Below are 19,622 nucleotides of genomic sequence, written 5' to 3'. Positions count from 1 at the left end.
GACACCATGTCCAGGAGAAGCGGAAGCAACAGCGGCATTCGCACTCCCGGCATAGCAGCGACCGGAAAGTGAACGGGCTGTTTCCATATCTTCCCTGGGAGCAGAGGCAGGCAGAGTTGCCGGAGACGGGAGATGTCCAACCCCTCGATCTTACACCTTCTCGCCGTCGAGTTTCCACGCCCATTTTGAGCTCAGTAGGTCAAACCATGTTCTACTTGATTTCTGTGCGTTTGCGCTAACACACATCCCGTTCGACTGTAAGCCCGACGCCAAAAGCACAAGAACCCCCGCGAGGTCAAAATCCGACGCATCGGACAGCGCCTACGTGCCATCACCCGCCACCATACTAGACGCCTCGAGAAAAGATCCTTTCGAAAGCCTTCCGATAACCTCACCCGCAGATATGGAACTTGCAGACTACTGGACGAATAAACTGACATACTGGTCGGGTCAGAATAAATATCTCAAGGAGTGCGCCTTTAAAACAGCAATGAACCATCCGTTATCATTTCAAGCGGTCATTCTATCATATTGCGCCCGGTGGAAGGCCCAATTATACGGCCATAGCAACAGCCGGGAGATCGAATATCATTTATCCAGCGGCACAAAAGGCGTCGAGGACGCTGTAAGCGGCCGGATCAAAATCGACGGTGACAGTCTAGCAATGGCACTTGCCGGCCAAGCCCTCCACGAAGACAGGTTTGGAAGCAAAGAGAAAGCTAGGGCCCACGAAGAGCATGCGATACAGATTCTGCGTACGCGTCCTCGCACTAGCGGGCTTGCCGAAGTCTTTCTCCATTACACCAGATATGTCATGATGCCCCATCCCCGGCAAACTCCAGCCCGCTGGGAAGACGGCCAAGAATGGCTCGTAACATTCCTCCGCGCAGCAGAAGGTTTGATGCAGTCTCATAACGATGAAAAATACCTCGTCTCCGTTCCACAACGCCGCACTGCTTTCCAAATGGATAGCCCCCTCTTCTCTCTACTGTCCAGCGGGCCCCGCCCCTCCCGCGTCCCCGAAGACTCCCGCATGTACGTTGTTCGCAACGTGCCGACACAAGAAATTACCCGCACCGCCGCTCTAATATACATCACCGCCGCGCTTTGGGATTACCAAGACTCCCCCAGTAAGACTGCGCGCTTTCTCGTTTACCTAAATAATCTCGTCAAGAGACACGAGCTGGACCGATATCCGGCCTGCGAGAGCTTTATATGGCACCTCCTGGAAGAAAACTGCGACATAGACCTGAAAGATCCGGAACGCGGGTGGTCAACGGGTGAGTTACTGAAGATCCATAAAGAGCTACGGCCGGATCTGCGGTTCCAGTACAATGAAACGCTGTTTAGTTTTCTGATGCTGGCCGAGCCTCTTCGTGGTGTTGACTCGTTTGAAACCGAGTTATTTTCAACCTCCCGGGTCACGGAGGTCGACGTTTGATACAGTTCTGTTGTAATTGTCACGAATTTAGGAGGGGATTGATACCCCGGCCACGGCCGATTATACCAGCAAAAGCTCAGGACATACAATGACATGCATACTACATAGTGTCTAGATCAAGTACATATCTGCTTATATATCTAGTTATCTGCAGACCACTTGTACTGAGACCCCGGATGGTCACTCCTCAGTCGAGGCCCTAAGCCGTCATTCAAGAAGTTCTCCCTCGTAGTAGACGCAGCATAGTCGTCCCAGAACACGCCTCTCCTGCGCAATTCCGGCAGCAAGTACTTGACGATGTCCTCAAAGTCCGCAGGCGCAACCGCATACGACAGATTAAACCCGTCAATCCCACTCTCCTCAATCCACCGCTCCAGAATATCGGCCACAGTGGCCGGCGACCCAATAGCCCGTGCATGCGGACCCCCCAGCGCAATCTCCTGCGCAACCCGAGTCTTCGTCCACTTCAGGCCCGCCGTCCCAGGCACCGTCGCCGTCCAAGTATTCACCAAACTCTGAATCGCACCAGGCCCCGTGAATCTGAAATCCTCATCCTCGCTAAACGTCGACAGATCCGTCCCCGTCCAGCCGCCGAACAGCGTCGCCGCGCCCTCGAGATCAACATACTCGAGGTAATCCTCGTACTTGGCGCGTGCCTTTTCGTCAGTCTCGTCTACGACCACGAAGATCCCCGTGATGGTCTTGATGCCGTTGGGGTCTCGACCGTGCTCAGCTGCGCGGGCCCGGATGTCGTCCACGGACTTGCGTATTCCCTGCGGATCCATTCCGGCCAGAAACATGCATTCGGCATGCTTTATTGCGAAATTCTTTCCAGCTGTGCTGGTGCCGGCTTGGAAGATGAAGGGGGTGCGTTGGATGGAAGGTTCGGTGGTTAGTGGGCCTGCTGAGCGGAAGTATTCCCTGAAGCTTGTCAGATCATACTTCATACAAAGTTAGGGCTACATCGTGAGGTAGTAACGGTAGTAAGATGCGGGGAGTATCTGGGCTCACCCCCTATGGTCAATCCTCCTCACCCTTCCAGGAAGCGCATAAACACCCCCCTCCTCATCCCTAACAACAGCATCGTCCCTCCACGATCCCTCCCAAAGCTTATACGTAAGCGTCAAATACTCATCGGCCATCTTATACCGCTCATCATGCGCAATCTGCGTCTCCAGACCCACATTCCTCGCCGCAGACTCCAAGTGACTCGTGACAGCATTCCACGCAACCCTCCCCTTCGTCAGATGATCGAGCGTCGCGAACCGCCGTGCAAGCAGGAACGGGTTCTCGTACGTCGTGGACGCGGTGATCCCGAACGAGAGGTGCTTGGTTACGGCGGCCATCGCGGCTACGGGGAGAAAGGGGTCCGAGATGGGGATTTGGGCGACGCCCGGGAGGCCCGGGTTGAAGTTGGCGGGGCCCTTGTAGACGTCGTAGGCGCCTAGGACGTCAGCGATGAAGAGGGAGTGGATTTTGCCGGACTCGAGGACTTTGGCGATTGATGTCCAGTATTCTATGTCTGTGTATTGGGTGCTGCGGTTGCGTGGGTGCCGCCAGAGGCCTGGTTGGTTAGTTAGGGTTGTTCTTTTCTTCCTTCCCCCTCCTCTTTAATGCAAAGGACGGCGCGTACCTGGTGCCAGATGGCCCGGCGTGCTCATGCTGAAGCCGTTTAGAATCCATTGTTTTTTTGGAGTTTGTTCGCCCATTTTGAATGAATCTTGTTCCATAGGGTTAATGTATGACCCTGTATCTGAGGGGCATTGGACATTTATATGACGAGCAAGAATATCCATCCCAGCATGCAATATTACAGCAAAAACTTTTTACACGATCTCTGTATGGGGCCCAGCCAAGGATGCCCTGAAACCCGTCGTCTACTAGAGTAAAGACTGGGTGAGGTGTTTGATAGGGCTACAAGCACCTCAACTTCCTCACGGATCGCACCATACTATTAATCTCCCCCAACCACTCCTTCGGCACAGCAAGACAAGAGAATGATTCGTGCCTTTCTATCAGATAATACACCAACGAGTCGTGCAGCTTTGCTTCTCCAACTTTCGGCCAGGGCCGGCTTGACTTGGTATAGCCTTTTAACAACCGTAGTCAAGAACAGTGCTCACTGCTCAGCTCGGCCGGTTGGAGTTGATCTGGATTGCATCATTTGAGCGCTTGAAGACACAATGTGCAAACTCGGCTGGAGGGCAGCGATGAGTTGCTCAAGGGCATAAAGAAACGCCTGCCGTGGTGCTCGATTGAGATGGACGTTTAGCTTTTGTTTTTTAACATCGCTCAAGACCATAAACGGGAACAATACGGAGCACGCTGAACGCCAATGTCAGGCCAAGTACCTCCTCCCCTACCTCAGGGCGCAGGATATGGCGTCGTTGTGGGCCTTGGGGTGGCCTTTGCCCTCGGTAAGTAAGCTTCACACTCCAGTTGAGACGTATAGCTGATTACTATAGGCATGGTTTGGGTCACTAAGATGCTAAAAAAGACCTTCAATGAAGACGCCAACAGCACCGAAACGTTCATGGTTGCTAACCGGACCATCGGTACGGGCCTTACGTCTTGCGCAGTGATATCGTCCTGGCTGTACAGTTCGGCCTTACTGGGCGCGACGCTCTTGACATACAACTACGGCCTCGCCCTCGGTGTCTGGTGGGGAGCGTCAGCCAGCACGATGATAACGTTGATGGCGTATCTTGCCATCCAAGCGAAGCGACGTGCTCCTAACGCCCATACGCTCCTGGAGATCATCAAGGTGCGGTACGGCAAGTCCGCGCACCAGCTGTGGATCTTCCTCTGCCTGCTGAACAACACGTTTGTATTCACGAGTATGGTTGTCGGATCGAGTACAAGTGTGAGCGCATTGACGGGCATGGACGTTGTTGCGTCCTCGTACTTGCTTCCTCTCGGGGTGGCTGTATACACCTACTTTGGAGGGCTGAAGGCGACTTTTCTGACGGACTACGTGCACACGTTCATCATCATGATCATCCTCTGCTGGTTCACCATCAAGGTCATCGCGGTCAACGAGATCGGATCAATCGGGGCGCTATTCGACGCCGTCGTCACAGCCGATAAAGAGAAGCCCGTCGCTGGCAACTACCAGGGCTCCCATCTCACCATGCGCAGCGAGCAATGCTTATACTTCGGCCTCCTGCATATCACCGGCAACATCGGCGGCGTCCTCATGGACACAGGGTTCTGGCAGAAGGGCTTCTCCGCAGACTTCGAAGCTGCAGTCCCAGGATACGTCCTCGGCGGCGTCGCTTCATTCTCTGTGCCCTGGACGTTTGGCACCATCGTCGGCCTCGCAGCCCTAGCCCTCGAGAAGACTTCTGCATGGCCGACCTTCCCCAACCCCATGTCCTCCAGCGAAGTCAGCGCAGGTCTCGTCCTTCCATACGTCGCGCAGGCAGTCGCAGGCAAGGCCGGCGCAGGAGCTATCCTAGTCACAATCTTCATGTCGACGACCTCCATCGCCTCAGCCCAAATGATCGCCACCAGCTCCATCATCTCCTTCGACATCTACGGGACATACGTCAACAGAGCACCCACAAACTCCCAGTTACTCCGGTGGTCGCATATCGGCGTCGTCGCTACATCGCTGTTCATCTCCACCCTCGCAACAGCCTTCCACAAGGGCGGCGTCGACATGTCCTGGCTCCTCTACATGATCGGCCTATTCACCTGCCCGGGAGTGTTCCCAACATGCTTCGCCCTCCTCTGGAAACGCCAGACAAAACAAGCTGCCATCATCTCCCCAATCGCCGGCATGGCCTGTGGACTAGCTGTCTGGTTCGGATCCGCTTACGCCTACTACGGCGAGATCACTGTCGCCGCGACGGGGGGGACACTTCCCTGTCTATTTGGCACCATCACATCATTCTTTGTCCCGCTTCCAACTACCGTTATTATATCGCTTCTGCAGAAGCATGAGTTCGACTGGGCTGTTCTTGGGCGCATTGAGCAGGTCGCCGCGGAGGAAGGCGAGGCCTCGACCAAGGACAAAACTCATGGCACTAATCAAGACACGCAAACAAATACAGGTGCAGAAACAGAAACACCACTCTTCACACCTGAAAAGGCCAAGTATCTCAAGCGCATGAGTCGCTGGGCTGCATTTTGGGCGGTCTTTACAGTCACAGGGCATGCCCTGCTCTGGCCCCTGCCGATGTTCGGGGCAAGAATAGTATTCTCGAAATGCGTGCGTTGCCTTTTACTTTTTCCTTTTCCATTTCCTTTTCCTATCCTCTTTAATCTAAAGTTCTGTTTGTTAGATAACTAGCTAACGCTTTTACTGCAGTTCTTCATCGCTTGGGTTGTCATCTCGCTTATCTGGCTGTGGTTCACCCTCGTCGTGGCGATCTTCTATCCGCTTGTTGATGGCGGGTTGAAGCAGATGTGGGCTGTTTTGATTGTTGCCAGGAGGAAACTTTTGCGTGACGATGGTGGATCTGGGTCTGGATCTGAGTCTGAGGGGACGGTTATTGAAAACAGGGCGCTGGACTCCTCTGCTGAGAAGATTGGTGTTTTGGCGAAAGTTTGATCATACTAAAGGTTATAAATGTGCTATAATACTGGGTTTAGGGCTGGACTAGGAATAAGTATATAGATTGCTGCATTGTTACCATGGTAGAGGGCTTGGCAGAAAGTATTGGCATAATTAGACATATTAGAAATGAAGTAAGATGCGATTTTGACTATTCATCACGCAATTAGGCAGGTCTGGAGTGTTGAGGTCTGTTACGAATGTTTAGCGTAGATGGTGAGATTATATATTCTTAAGGACTTTAGGGTCAGTAAACGAACGAAAATAATCTATTTGAAAGTCTAAGAACGACCTGAACAGGCGTGGTCATCCCGACTCTACTGCGGCTAATTTCCTGCCATGACTACTGCTGAAGTTCAATTGTAAAAGAGAAATCTTTATTTTCAACGCAATCCTCCTAACGCGAATGCTGGATATCATAATATAAACCGTAAAAATGCCGAAATGCGCCTCGCTATGCCACATGTGCCGAATTGTACTGAGAAGAAAAACCTCCGTCCGGCCCATTGTTAAGAGATGAAGCCCATCACCTAAATTTGATATGCCAGGCGCACCCATTCTATTCCACCTCCCACACTCACTCCCTCACTCATCGTCACTCGCCGACTCATCCCCCTGCTCAAACGCATCAGAGTCAATTTCCTCCTGATCACTTCCACTCCCATTAAACATATCATCGTCCGCATCACTCTCAGCCCAAAAGTCCGAGTCGTCATGCAGAACCGCCTTGTTGTTGGATGCGGCCTTAATCGTGCTCTCGTGCGTCGGCATCTCAAATCCCTCGGGGATATCGGCCTTGGAGTCCTCAACGCATTTCCGCACCCTTTCTTTATACTGCTCGGGCTCCTTGCGGAGGAGAACGCCCGCGTCGACGTTTGCGGGGGACGAGACCTCCGCGTCGTCCAGCAGGGAGAGGATTGAGATCAGGACGGACTCGACGCGCTGCGCGGGGGACCAGCGCTCGGAGGCGAGTTCGCCGGACATTTCGTCGTCGCCGGGGGAGTGCAGGATCGAGATGCAGAGTTTGCCGTCGGGGTAGATGTTTGGGTGGTAGAGGGGGCGGAGGAAGCGGAATTCTAGAGGACGGGTTAGTGTGGCTGCCTAGTGTAGATGTGTTGTTTGAGGGAAGGGTACCTGGCGGCGAGTATGGGTAATTTGGAGGGAACTTCATGGCGGCTTTGAAATAGCCGCCGTAGAATAAGGAGTCCGGGTTCAGCACGATCAAGCCGATCGTCCAGTTGAAGATGTCGTCGTTCTTCAGCTCGAGGTTCACCCACGGCTCTTGCGAGAGGGCCTTGAACTCGTTCATCAGAATACGCTCAGCCATGGTGACGGTGGCAATGAGAGAAGCAGGACGGGGCCGGACGCTGCAGACAGAAGGTGGCGGTTAAGGAGACGTGAGACAACAACGGCGCAAAAAGGTGGTGAAAGAGTGTTGAGGAGTTGGAGAGGGCTTGAGTGAGACAGAGGACAAAGGGGGCGAGAAAAAGCAAAGAAAGCGAGGCGGCTAAGAGGCAGATCCGAGATCAGTCATGCCTTTCCATTAACCCATCCCCGACAAGCCTGAGGCGATCGTGGCGAGGATCCGATAACGGAACGTTCCGGAGTGGCGCTGCAAAGGCTCGGCCTCTCCGGGTCTGCCCTCTAAATCTCTGACTGTTGTCAGAAAGCGGGGGGGAAACGGTCGTTAAGTGGGGATTCATGCAGCTGTTGTTTTCTTATACTACTAATGTATATCATTCTTAGTATTCTAGCACCCACTGCTATCTACAAACGTACTCTGTACAACGGTGGTCGGTCGTGTCTGTGCGCCCATGAGCACACCCATCGGTGTACCCTCGGGCCCAATAAACGGTGTAGACGACAGGTGAGCGTGTCACGAGCAGGACGCAGGATGCACGCACTAGCTGGGTTTATTTGCAGCCTTTGCTCCAATTTGCCAATCTGCTCCCATCCTTGACCGAGTGACCGTCGCTCCGGCCTTATCAATCTGGCCGGTTTGCGGTCGGCTGGAATGCGGGACGGCAAACGGCAACGCATCGCTGGGGACCTCGAGGCTCAGGCAGCTGTGCAATGAGACTCAGGACCAGGTTCCAGCCTCACTTCCAGGTTCGCAAGTGGAGTGTTCTGGGCTGGAGCTTGGGGGCCATCGTTTCCGAAATTGGCGTTGCAATTTGGGCGGCTGGTTCTAGTCACCTTAGCTTGAGCCGTCACTACGCATGGCGTCGCACAACGTTGCGGAGAGGACGATTGACTCATCGCCAGGCCAGACCAGGCATTTCCTTGCGCCAGAACTCCGCAGATAGACGCAAAAAATTAATGATACGGGCACTCGATTTGGTTAGGACGAGAGAAACCACTGAGGTGGGCGGTGACGACCCACTACTTGCTCGGTCTGTGATGTCCCACTTCTTACTAACTGCTGGTCCGCTGGAGTCGCCGTCTCATCCTTCCTCTGCCCATCGCTTCTGTCTCCCGGCCTCACGCCTTTGTCAATTGTCGGCTGCTATTCCTTTGACTTTCTTTGTTGCTATAGTCTGCCAGGGCTAGAGAATTAATCGTATTTGCTATTGTCTCTATTGTATCCGCTGCTTGGTCATGTTTGCCTCGCCCCTCGTTCTTAGCTTCGCTACGATCTAGAACCGCGACCAGCTTCCCGGAAAAGTCTGTCCTCGCCTCATTCTGGCCGCCCTGACTGCGCGTGCCGTCCGGCCTTGAAAAAGAGGCGGGTTTTACCCAGGGATCTCGTCTTTGCGATTTTTGTCGTGCTTTGCGTTCGGCATGATACCGCAATGCGACGGGCCCGTATGGGCGATCGATGATCTTTCTCGTTGTTTTCAACGCAGGTAAGGTCTTTCAATGAATAAACTTGGGCAGAGTAATCTTACTGACGATTTACTCTTTTTTTTACTGTGCTTTTATAGATATTTACAAGAAATTCTGCCTCTTTCCGCTTGCGCCGTTTCGCTTCTACTGATTGTAACCCGCGTTGCCTATCATTATCTCTTTTCCCGAAAGAGCTTCTCGTATACACTTCTTCCAAGCGATGATGTTAGAAACACACAGGATTCAGGGGAAACCGAGGACCTGGCGGAGGAGTCGGATCCAATGCTTTCCAAAGCCGCCCGACTTGAGCAGCCGCATTTCGAGCTCGACCGCCCCCGCGGCGAGATCGCCTTCGTCGGTCTGGAAGCCGCGGCCTTGATTGGAGAGGTCGTCGTGTTTGTACTAGTCCTGTCGTCAGATGCCTGGGGCCACGATGGCCGCGTTTCGGCTGCGGCTCGGTTGATTTCCTGGAGTTATCTGCTGTTCCTGGTTCTGGTGCGATTGCTCCTCTCGGTCCGCCAGCTGCATTCGTCAGCTAGACTTTGGAACCATACGGCTGCGCTCTATGGGCTGCAATGGCTATTCACTGTATTCGTGTTCCGGTCGTCTGTCATTTACCCCGTTTCGAAGCGTGGCATGACTCTCTCCGCGATCGAATTTTCGTTATCCAGCTTCCTTCTGCTGCTCGCTGTAACCACGCGGAGAGGAAATAAACCCGTTCTCGTACCCCATGAGGAGGGATTAGAACCCGCCAGACATCCACTTGCGAGCTTGCTCTCCCTGGCGACGTTTTCTTGGTTGGACCCGCTTATTCTCAAGGGCTATCGACAAGCGCTAGAGCTGGAGGACGTCTGGAATCTGACCGCGTCGCAAAAGGCTTCTACGGTTCTAGAGGATTTCCGTCGCAGACAATACAAGGGCTCTTTGGTAGTGAAACTGCTGCGCTACTTTTCTGGTACTATCTTATTACAAGGTGCATGGACTATCTTCTCCAACCTATTCACATACTTGCCCACTCTTCTTCTAAAGGCGATTCTGGAGTATGTCGAGGATCCGAGATCCACCACGCGAAATGCTGCCTGGCTGTATGCCGTGCTTTTGTTCGTCTCGGCAGCTACGCAGGGTATTGCCGACGGACAAGCTCTTTGGATTGGTCGCAGGATGGGCGTGAAGCTTCGCGCCATTATAATCGGCGAGATTTATGCCAAGGCGCTGAGACGAAAGGCCGGACCGTCGATCGATGCAGCTGCGAGTACAAATGACGAAAAGGTTCCCGACAAAAAGAAGCGAAACTTCCTTTCTTTTGGTCGTAAAAAGAAAAAGGCCGCCACTGACCCGGAGAACGATACATCCAACAAGAAGGAGCCTGCAGAGGAAGTTGATGCGTCTGCCAATATCGGAACTATCATCAACCTTATGGCCATCGATTCTTTCAAGGTCAGCGAAGTGGGTGCCTATCTACACTTTCTCTGGGCCAGTGTGCCCACGCAGATTATCATTGCAGTCACTCTTCTATATAGATTGCTGGGCTTCAGTTCCTTCGCTGGTATCGTGATGATGGTTCTCATGCTTCCCGTTAACCTTGTTATCGCCAAGAAATTTTCGAAGCTGCAGAACCAAATCCTGAAAGGGACCGATGCGCGCATTCACTCGACAAACGAGATTCTTCAGAATATTCGAATAATCAAGTACTTTGCGTGGGAGGAACGATTCCAGGACATCGTGAACGAAAAGCGCCGAGCTGAACTTCGAGCTTTGAAGTACCGCTATGTTCTCTGGTCTGCTGCAGCTACCTTTTGGTATGGAACACCGATTATGATCACTTTCGCCTCGTTCTTCCTCTACACCGTAGTCGAAGGGAAGAAATTGACCCCTTCTATTGCGTTCCCGGCCCTTTCCATGTTCTCTCTGCTCCGCATTCCTCTGGATCAACTCGCCGACATGGTAGCGCACGTGCAGGAGTCGAAGGTTTCCCTGGATCGTGTCGATAAATACCTCAACGAAGATGAGACCGACAAATACAAGCAGCTAGCGGATGAGGACGTCTCGGAGCCTAGGATTGCCTTGGAGAATGCCACCCTGACTTGGGGAACCGGCAAGAAGAATCAAAATGGTGAACAGGACGAGACCTTCCGTTTAATCAACGTTGACGTGGAGTTTCTAATCGGAAAGTTGAACATCATTGCCGGTCAGACTGGTGCAGGGAAGACATCTTTATTGATGGCTTTACTGGGAGAAATGAAGCTTTTGGAAGGAAGAGTTTACCTGCCTGGGGGCACAGCTGACCGAGCTGAGCTGCCCGTTGATCCTCTTACAGGTCTCATTGAGAGCGTGGCTTATTGTGCGCAGGAAGCATGGCTCGTCAACGACACTATCAAGGAAAATATCACTTTCGCCTCTCCGTTTGACGAGCGCCGTTATAACGCCGTGATCAAGGCATGCGCACTGGAGCGTGATTTACAAATTTTGGATTCGGGTGATGAAACTCTCGTTGGAGAGAAGGGCATTGGTCTGTCCGGCGGACAAAAGCAGAGAATTTCTCTTGCCCGTGCCATCTACAGCAAGGCCCGTCACATACTCCTGGATGATTGTCTCAGCGCTGTTGACTCGCACACTGCCAAACACATCTTCCGAGAGGCACTGAGTGGTCCTCTGATGATGAACCGGACTTGTATTCTTGTGACTCACAATATTGCCCTGACTGCTCCTTATGCCGATCTCATCGTTGCCGTTGATAATGGCAAGATCAGCTTCAAAGGCCGACCGGACGAGCCGGGCGCTTCCAAGGCTCTTGGTGAGGAACTCGTCAAGTCACTACCCGGATCTCGGGCTAGCTCTACTCCCGCTCGATCTCGCAGACCCTCCGATTCCGACACTCGCGAATCTCACACTGCTAATGGTACAACTAACGGAGCTCCTGGCAAATCGGTCCAAAAATCAGCCACAGGCAAGTCTAGGTTGGCAGAGTCGAAGTCTGTTGGCAGCATCAAGTGGCCAATCATCAAGATGTATCTTCTCTCCATGGGGCCTTGGTATTACTGGGTGGTTGCGGCCGTTGTCTTTACTCTGCAGCAGCTTGGCTCTGTGTCCACCAACATCTGGATTCGACAGTGGGCAAACTCGTATGGGACTGACAAGGTCAAAGTTGATAACGAGGGTACCTATGCTGCTATGTCTCAATTCAAGCTCCCGTCGTTCAATGTCGTCAGTGTCCCTCGTACTTTCGGCCTCGCGCCGCAGCTTGGTACGCAGGCGACGGACTATGGCAACGATGTGAATGTCGTGTACTACCTCGGTATTTATGCTCTGCTAGGTGTCCTCTACATTTCCATCTCCGCGACCAGGGAAGGTGTACTGTTCTGGGGCTCCTTGCACGCGTCTCGTAACATCCACAAGCGTCTTCTCAAGACAGTTATGCACGCCAAGTTCAAGTTTTTCGATTCGACACCCCTTGGCCAGCTCATGAACCGGTTCTCCAAGGACGTTGAAGCCATTGATCAAGAAGTTGCGCCTGTCGCGATTGGTGCGCTCCACAGTTTGGCATCCGTCATTATGATTGTGATCTTGATCTCGATCATCACCCCTGGATTTTTGGTCGCCGCCGTTTTTATCACAATGGTCTACTTTGCCTTGGGAGCCGTTTATCTGAACGCGTCTCGCGACATGAAACGTCTGGAGTCTGTTCAGCGGAGTCCGTTGTATCAACAATTCGGTGAGACACTCAACGGCATCGTAACTATCCGCGCTTATGGCGATGGCCCAAGGTTCCTTGTCGACAACCACCAGCGTATCAACTCCTACAATCGACCTCACATTTATCTTTGGGCGGCGANCAGATGGCTTGCGTTCCGTGTTGATATCACCGGAGCCCTGGTGTCCTTCGTGACCGCGTCGTTTATCCTGATGAACATCGGAAGCATTGATGCAGGTGCCGCGGGTCTTTCCTTGACATACGCGGTGACCTTCACGGAGAACGTCTTGTGGTTGGTTCGTCTCTACTCTGAGGTTCAACAAAGTATGAACTCTGTTGAGCGACTTAAGGAGTACCTAGAGGTGGAACAAGAAGCACCTCCAGTCATCGAATATGCGCGGCCGCCTGCCAACTGGCCTACTCACGGCACTGTCCAGTTTTCCGAATATACCACTCGGTACCGCGCCGATCTTGATCCAGTGCTGCGCGAAGTCTCGTTTACTGTGCAGTCAGGAGAGAAGGTTGGAATTGTTGGTCGCACCGGTGCCGGAAAGAGTTCTCTTGCCCTCGCTCTTTTCCGCGGCCTGGAGGCTGAGAATGGACAAATCAACATCGATGGCGTGGATATTGGAAGCCTTGGATTGAAGGATTTGCGAGAAGCAATTACTATCGTTCCTCAAGACCCAACGCTCTTTACTGGAACGATCAGAAGCAACCTGGATCCCTTTGGACACTTTACTGACGAGCAGATCTTCACTGCCATTCGCCGTGTACACCTGATCGGTTCTGGAACCTCTGGCACAGCGACACCGGTGACGGCCAGTACTTTGACACTCGGCTCAAACGCCGCGTCCGAAGCCAACACAGCTTCTGGTCCCATCTCCGACAACAAGAACGTCTTCCACAACCTCGAGAGCCCGGTATCAGAGTCTGGTTCCAACTTGTCTCAAGGCCAACGACAACTGCTATGTCTTGCCCGAGCCCTCCTCAAGAACCCCAAGGTCCTGATGATGGACGAAGCCACCGCCTCTATTGACTACACAACAGACTCCAAGATCCAAGAGACCCTCCGTGAGCTCCGCGACAACACAATCATCACAATCGCGCACCGCCTGCAAACAATCATTGACTACGACAAGGTCCTGGTCCTCGACCACGGCCGGGTGGTCGAATTCGACCATCCTTGGACTCTCGTCAACAAGGGCGACGGCCTCTTCCGCAGCATGTGCGAGAACAGCGGAAACTTGGATACACTGCTGGACCTGGCGAAGAAGGCGTGGGACCAGAAGCGCCTCGTTTTCGATGACCATGCTTAGACTTCAGTCATCCCCGACTTATACATACATCCATACATACATGTTTTTAGTATACTAGTGCTTTGATACTGCGGTCGGCATAATATCGTTATTCGTTGTTTCCCTCCTTCACTGCCTTATTTGTACCTACCACTTTGTCTTCTTTTCAAAAGTTTGGTACATACATTTTGGGGATACACTTACATTCTCTGGCGTTTGGTCTGTACCTACCTTGACTTTGCATTGAATATAGTCAATCGATTATTAGACCGTTCTGATTAGGAAAGTAGAAAGTAGGTAACTCAGTGCAAATACCTCTCTCACATTCAACCAGGGCTCCCCTGCATTTTTTTTCTCTCCAAAGTCCACGAATCGTGGTATTTGGAGACGCCTAATCCTCCTCCTCCAAGGGTCTGTGCTCATTTCTTTTATTTTACTTTGTCTACGCCTCCTCCCCAGCGCTGTCACACAAAGGCGTCTTCCTCCAACGAATGAAAACCTGTCGTATCTCCAGCGCTCAATAATAACAGGGCTGAAGTCTGCAGCGGTCATTCAACAGCAACGCACCAACGACCACCACTATTGATAACCGTTGTTTATTATCTTGTGATACAATAGACTGAGCACGGCATTTCCATTCTTTCTGCCCTACCTAAACGGTCCTTTCGATATCAAAGCTTGTATAACCTGCCTGGCCTGCGGCTGGGTGGTTGGTTTCGGGGGCGGGGCTTCGGAAAGTCTATGGCGTTAACGGTGCGCGCGGTGCGAGTTTAACCAAGTTGAGAGAACGAATAGAAACGTAGTTTAGAAAAAGAAAAACAAGGGTTTGGCCGTTTACCGTGCCGGCCGTAGTAAAAGATATTTAATGCTATCACCAGGGCGCGCCGGGTTGTTTCCGAGCATATTTCAGTGGTTTTGTTGGTGGATGATACTGCTGTTGCGCGAGATTGTGAGAATTGAATATAGATATAATATATATATTTGGATTTAACAGAACTAATAATGCTGTATTTAGTTTCAGGCCACATACTTTCCAACAGATACTCACGCGAGTCTAAGAAGGAGAAAAGTCTTTATATGTCTATTAAATAATTTTTATACTAGCGCCTTATAAAAACCAAGTGTATGGTATGCTATAATATCAATATTAATATTTCACAGACCAGGAAAGTCCATCTTATTATAGAATAATAGTATCTAGTGTTGATACTGAGCTATCTCTGTACATGTAGTAGTAATGCAATATACCGTACTGACAGTACTGTATAGTATAGAGATCTTATATATAGTCTAAAGTAAAAGTGTCTATGATATACATCGGGGAGACCGATATCACCGTCACCACCATATAGAACTCCGTATAGAATCACAGGTATCTACCTCACCTCCCCAGCCACAGCCTTTTAGATAATAAACAGCTTATCACCCTTAAAGTACCATACTATCGGCAGTACATTTAGCCTCTATATAGGTAATAATAGAGGTATCATTGGTAGCTATATATATCTTAACAAGAAGGCTCCAACCTATCCTACTAGCTTTAGACTAGTATTAGCTTTTAATAGATTCGCTTTTCTCATAGCTGTTTTCTCAAGTTATGCGTTATATATAGCAACAACTGCAATGAGCCAAAAGTCACTGTTCAGCTTAATACAGGCCTCTTGGACTGCGGGTCGACGAAGAACCACGTGCCACGTACCTCCGATACATGTTCTGATTACTATCTGTGTGATTTCAGTGCAGTTTTATTCGCTCCTGTGGACTCTCGCACTCTCGCATCGCGGCTCCTTGGCGCCGAGCATCCTGATCAGCGAATCCACTTGGGTGCTTGGGCGGCCTTTGGCTCCCGATTCGCTGTGTTTGAGAAGAACCGATATCCTCCCACAATCCTCTATAGTGATTGTGGAGAGTTTGTGGGAGGGATCCGCTGTTCAAGGACCAAGGTACACCGTCGGCCCCATCCGACTATGCTACCGCTTGTTCCTGGCTAAGCCGCCCAGCACCTGTGATGCCGGATGTGTGCGTATGCACAACCGGTGTGTTTTGCTTTCCCAGATAATGGCCACAGAGTGGTTCACAGGAATGATCTGCAATAACCAGAAGAGGAATATCATCAGCGCCATGGTGATTAAACACTTATCCGATGTTGATGAGGTACGGATTGGACTTGTCTAGGTGTTGAGGGATAGGTATAAAAAGCCCTGTTGACTCCTTCACTGAAGAGCAACAACCGCAAAGCCAGACAGAATCACATTTCTCAGTTGACTTTTACCACTCTCTATCGTTCTGCCATGCAGCTATTTAATGCAATTCACTTTACCGTCCTTGGAAGCGCCATCCTCGCGCTTGCACACCCCGGGCATCACGAGAAGCGCGATCCAGCACCTGTGAGGGCATACAAGCGAGATGTCCGGCATGGACTGGCAAATTGTGCAAACCAGCTAGAGGCCAGTGGCCTTCAAGCTCGTTCTGAAGCGCGCCGTAAGGCAGCAGTCCAGTTGCATCGTCGACAGTTGGTCGCCCGAGACATCGATGCCGTGCTCAGCAAATCGCATCAGGCAGCCCATCCCGTGTCGCCGTCCACGCCTCCTGACGAACTCTTCAATGACACGACCCAGAAGGCTTGCATCCTTGGCCCCACTGCCGAGGGAGAAACCGGTCCATACTGGATACCTGGCGAGCGAGTCCGGTCCGAGATCCGCGAGGGACAGCCCGGAGTTCCGGTTCTTCTCGAACAGCAGTATATTGACGTTGAAACGTGCAAGCCCGTTCCGCGTCTCTATGCTGAACTCTGGGGCTGCAATGCCACTGGGGTCTACTCCGGCCTGGTTGCTGATGGTAATGGGGACTCCAATGACCTGGGCAATCGAAACCGCACTTTCCTTCGTGGCATTCAGGAAACCGACGCAGATGGAGTTGTCACATTCGACACTCTCTTCCCGGGCCACTATGATGGACGAACCACGCATTACCATAATATCGCCCATTTCGGCGCGAGACATCTGTCCAATAACACCATTGCTGGTGGGACAGTAGGACACGTTGCTCAGATATTCTTCGACCAGGATCTGATTGATCAGGTCGAATCCACCTACCCGTACAATACCAACGATATTCCCATCACACCTAACTCGGTGGATCGGGTCGTCGGCCAGGAGACAGAGAGCAGTGACTCGGACCCCATGCTCAACTATGCATTCCTGGGAGACCATATCGAAGATGGCCTCTTTGCCTGGATCACCGTGGCTGTCAACCTCTCGGCCGTGCACTATCCTTACTACACCAACGTTTACACGGCCGCAGGAGCAGTGGAAGTGGAGGGCACTTCGGATGGAGACCCTAGGGCAATTGATGGTGGCCTTCCCCAGAGCTCTACGACGTAGGTTTAAGTGTTAGGGGGGTTACATTTCTTGGAAGGGGCGTTCATCTCTAAGGAGGCTGATGCCACTGCCCACTGTACAGCTACGTCACATTGGTATCAGCGTAGAAATATGTTGCCTTTGAAATCAGAGAAATTTCTCAGATAAAAGACACGGGTACACAGAGTAAGCCCAGACCTCATAAATATTTATATTCTATAAATATGTAGCAGCTCGAATGCCATGGCTGATTCATAAGCCACTTCGCACCTTGCTATGGTGCGACCTATATTGCGAGTTCTTTATTTAGCCTGAATAAATGGACTGCAGCAGCTACTATTCACTTCTAATTCATGAATTAAGAATAGGTGTTATCTTAACCCGTGGGTAAGCTATGGCCCGGCATAGCTGCCCGTGTCTTTTACATCGGCATCCGAGTCCGGGATCGCCGGGTTGCCGATAAATATCTCTCGGGAAAGGCAATAATGGACCCATCCCGAGCAGCAGAGATCCAGAGAGAGTGTTCTTTTGCAATTTTTAGATCTAGTCATGGTGGCAGTGCTGGCGGCACTGTGGCAGACAACATCCCCACGATGGATCTCCACACAATGAGGGGACATCGACGCATCTTCTGTGGTGCTACGATCCAGATCTAGGCTCATGAAACCCTATTCCGATTGGTGTGTCTTGTAATCTACTACAAATGCAAAAGGACTGGTTCTGCGGGTCTCTGACCAAATCTGAGGCAAAAGTATAGACAGAGCCATCGGTGCAGGAAGCTGGACGTGGGGTATATAAATAGCCCTAAATTAGCTCAAATGTTACCCACATGATAGTGTCTAAACACCGACCACGGTCTATATGCAGTAAATTGGCTAAATCATCGTATATAAGGTACTGATGTTTCGAAGGCGGGATTCAGCATAGGATTATTGTTCATGTTCAATTTCCCGTTTTCAGATGTACCTTTTCCTTCTATCATTGTCACTGAAATCACCAAACCATCATTCCCAAACATGGTTTGAATCCATCCTGAAGGAAATAAATGCAAAGAGCAATTTGCAGCCTGGCTCCAGGTAGTCTCGCAACAACTACCTGTATTATTGTTGCAACTAACAAGTTAACACTGGCCTGGTTACGCTGTAACTGACGTCTCGACCCGCGCCGTGGTGGTTACTCTTCCAAGCACCACAGGGGAGGGAAGAAGATATAAATCAGTTTAAGAATAAACGTAACCCTTGTCTTGCCATATTCTTTCGGGCTCTTAGAACTTGCGAGGATAGAAAGATACGTAAAGGGAAACTAGAGGCATCGCAGCGCCTGTCAAATCGTATGGCGGAGCTACCTCATCCAAGGTGTTTGAGCTTTTCTGCTACGCAGCGGCCTAATAAGGATGTAGACAGAGACAGCGTAGCTATCGTAGTTTTCTTTTCTCTCTACTGGAGGGTGAACTAAAAGCCCAGGCTAAGAGTCTTAAGAACTCTTACCCGGCAGTGGGTACATAGACTATTCTTTATTTATTTTTTTTACCAACAAACAGTGATCTTTTCATAGAGTTAAGCCTCTCTAGGTAAGAGACTTTGCTTTGCGATTGCGTGTTGGTGGCAATTTCTGGGTCCAGGCGGCTCCCAAGCGCAAGCCCACTTCCTACATTAACATTAAAGAATGTGCCAGTTCCTCCAAATGAAGCTAATATTCGTATTGGATCCGGTGCTTAGCATCGTGGATTTTCATGGTCTTTCAAAGACCATTGCTATCCCACGCTATGTTTATTTTAGATCTCGTATAGGTATTTATCAGGTCTACAATCTAAGTAGGAAGTAGGAGCTACAGCCTGGAAGAATAGCTTTAATCAAGCTATTGTTGCACTTAGGTCGTGCTTTTCTCTCTTCGTCCCCTGCTTGGTTTTTTAACCTTGTCCTTACCTTTCAAACTAATCCAGCTTTTCAAACAGCACACCATACGGCAGCGAGAGCAGCCACTGTCATCCGGCCACGAGGTGAGTATCACTGGAAATATCTCCGCCATACTCCAACACCAGCAGCAACTCTCCTTCTACCTGGAAGGATCCGAGGAGCAAGAGATTTCGCTCCTGCAGCGGTCACGTGAGCTGGCGAGCCCTGGTCTAGGTGTATCTCATTGGCTTGTGCAACAGGAACATTGGCTCACTTGGACTGTAGTTGGGCTGGATATTATCTATATCAGAGAAAAAGAAGATATTTTGAAGACGCTCCTCCGAATGCCGGACACTGCATCGGACTTGGACGTACGGTCCGTGCCCAGCAGATACATCGTCGTAAGTGCACATCCATTCCAGCCAGCAGTGCCGCACGCACGCCTGCAGTGAAGCTCAGTGGTCTGGTCTGGTCTGCAGGACGAATGTTCGGATGACCATGATAGAAACTTTTCACAGCATGAAAGGAAGGAAGCGGGGGAGGAGAGATCTCGAATG

General features: G+C 51.2%; 6 protein-coding genes across 6 annotated transcripts; 4 read left to right on the top strand and 2 right to left on the bottom strand.

Annotated features, from left to right (window-relative positions):
* Positions 1 to 332: 332 nt before the first annotated feature.
* ASPSYDRAFT_40727 (uncharacterized protein) lies at positions 333 to 1,522 on the top strand. The gene has a single exon (XM_040846135.1). It carries the CDS (start codon positions 404 to 406, stop codon positions 1,439 to 1,441), a length of 1,038 nt encoding a protein of 345 aa, XP_040705924.1. The 5' UTR covers positions 333 to 403; the 3' UTR covers positions 1,442 to 1,522.
* ASPSYDRAFT_170696 (LLM class flavin-dependent oxidoreductase) lies at positions 1,517 to 3,138 on the bottom strand. Its single transcript, XM_040843412.1, has 3 exons — positions 3,075 to 3,138; positions 2,453 to 3,005; positions 1,517 to 2,362 (listed from the first exon to the last, which is right to left on the bottom strand). Exons 1-3 carry the CDS (start codon positions 3,100 to 3,102, stop codon positions 1,582 to 1,584), a joined length of 1,362 nt encoding a protein of 453 aa, XP_040705923.1. The 5' UTR covers positions 3,103 to 3,138; the 3' UTR covers positions 1,517 to 1,581.
* A 278-nt stretch (positions 3,139 to 3,416) lies between these two features.
* ASPSYDRAFT_612917 (sodium:solute symporter family protein) lies at positions 3,417 to 6,015 on the top strand. Its single transcript, XM_040849966.1, has 3 exons — positions 3,417 to 3,858; positions 3,907 to 5,654; positions 5,754 to 6,015. Exons 1-3 carry the CDS (start codon positions 3,777 to 3,779, stop codon positions 5,994 to 5,996), a joined length of 2,073 nt encoding a protein of 690 aa, XP_040705922.1. The 5' UTR covers positions 3,417 to 3,776; the 3' UTR covers positions 5,997 to 6,015.
* A 236-nt stretch (positions 6,016 to 6,251) lies between these two features.
* Positions 6,252 to 7,698, bottom strand: ASPSYDRAFT_40724 (putative ubiquitin conjugating enzyme (UbcC)). The gene is made up of 2 exons (XM_040846134.1): positions 7,134 to 7,698; positions 6,252 to 7,075 (listed from the first exon to the last, which is right to left on the bottom strand). The coding sequence occupies exons 1-2, from the start codon at positions 7,324 to 7,326 to the stop codon at positions 6,585 to 6,587; spliced, it is 684 nt and encodes a 227-aa protein (XP_040705921.1). The 5' UTR covers positions 7,327 to 7,698; the 3' UTR covers positions 6,252 to 6,584.
* A 1,082-nt stretch (positions 7,699 to 8,780) lies between these two features.
* On the top strand, positions 8,781 to 13,832 carry ASPSYDRAFT_27767 (putative ABC bile acid transporter; the record flags this gene model as incomplete). Its single annotated transcript, XM_040844436.1, has 2 exons — positions 8,781 to 8,845; positions 8,924 to 13,832. The coding sequence occupies 2 exons, from the start codon at positions 8,781 to 8,783 to the stop codon at positions 13,830 to 13,832; spliced, it is 4,974 nt and encodes a 1,657-aa protein (XP_040705920.1).
* Positions 13,833 to 15,869: 2,037 nt separating this feature from the next.
* Positions 15,870 to 17,194, top strand: ASPSYDRAFT_85808 (intradiol ring-cleavage dioxygenase; the record flags this gene model as incomplete). Its single annotated transcript, XM_040851565.1, has 2 exons — positions 15,870 to 15,965; positions 16,034 to 17,194. The coding sequence occupies 2 exons, from the start codon at positions 15,870 to 15,872 to the stop codon at positions 17,192 to 17,194; spliced, it is 1,257 nt and encodes a 418-aa protein (XP_040705919.1).
* Between the last annotated feature and the right edge of the window lie 2,428 nt (positions 17,195 to 19,622).

This window comes from Aspergillus sydowii (genome assembly GCF_001890705.1).
Source record: "Aspergillus sydowii CBS 593.65 unplaced genomic scaffold ASPSYscaffold_2, whole genome shotgun sequence".
NCBI lineage: Eukaryota > Fungi > Ascomycota > Eurotiomycetes > Eurotiales > Aspergillaceae > Aspergillus > Aspergillus sydowii.
Note: the sequence above shows the minus strand (reverse complement) of the source record. Positions and strands in the feature narration are given on the sequence as shown.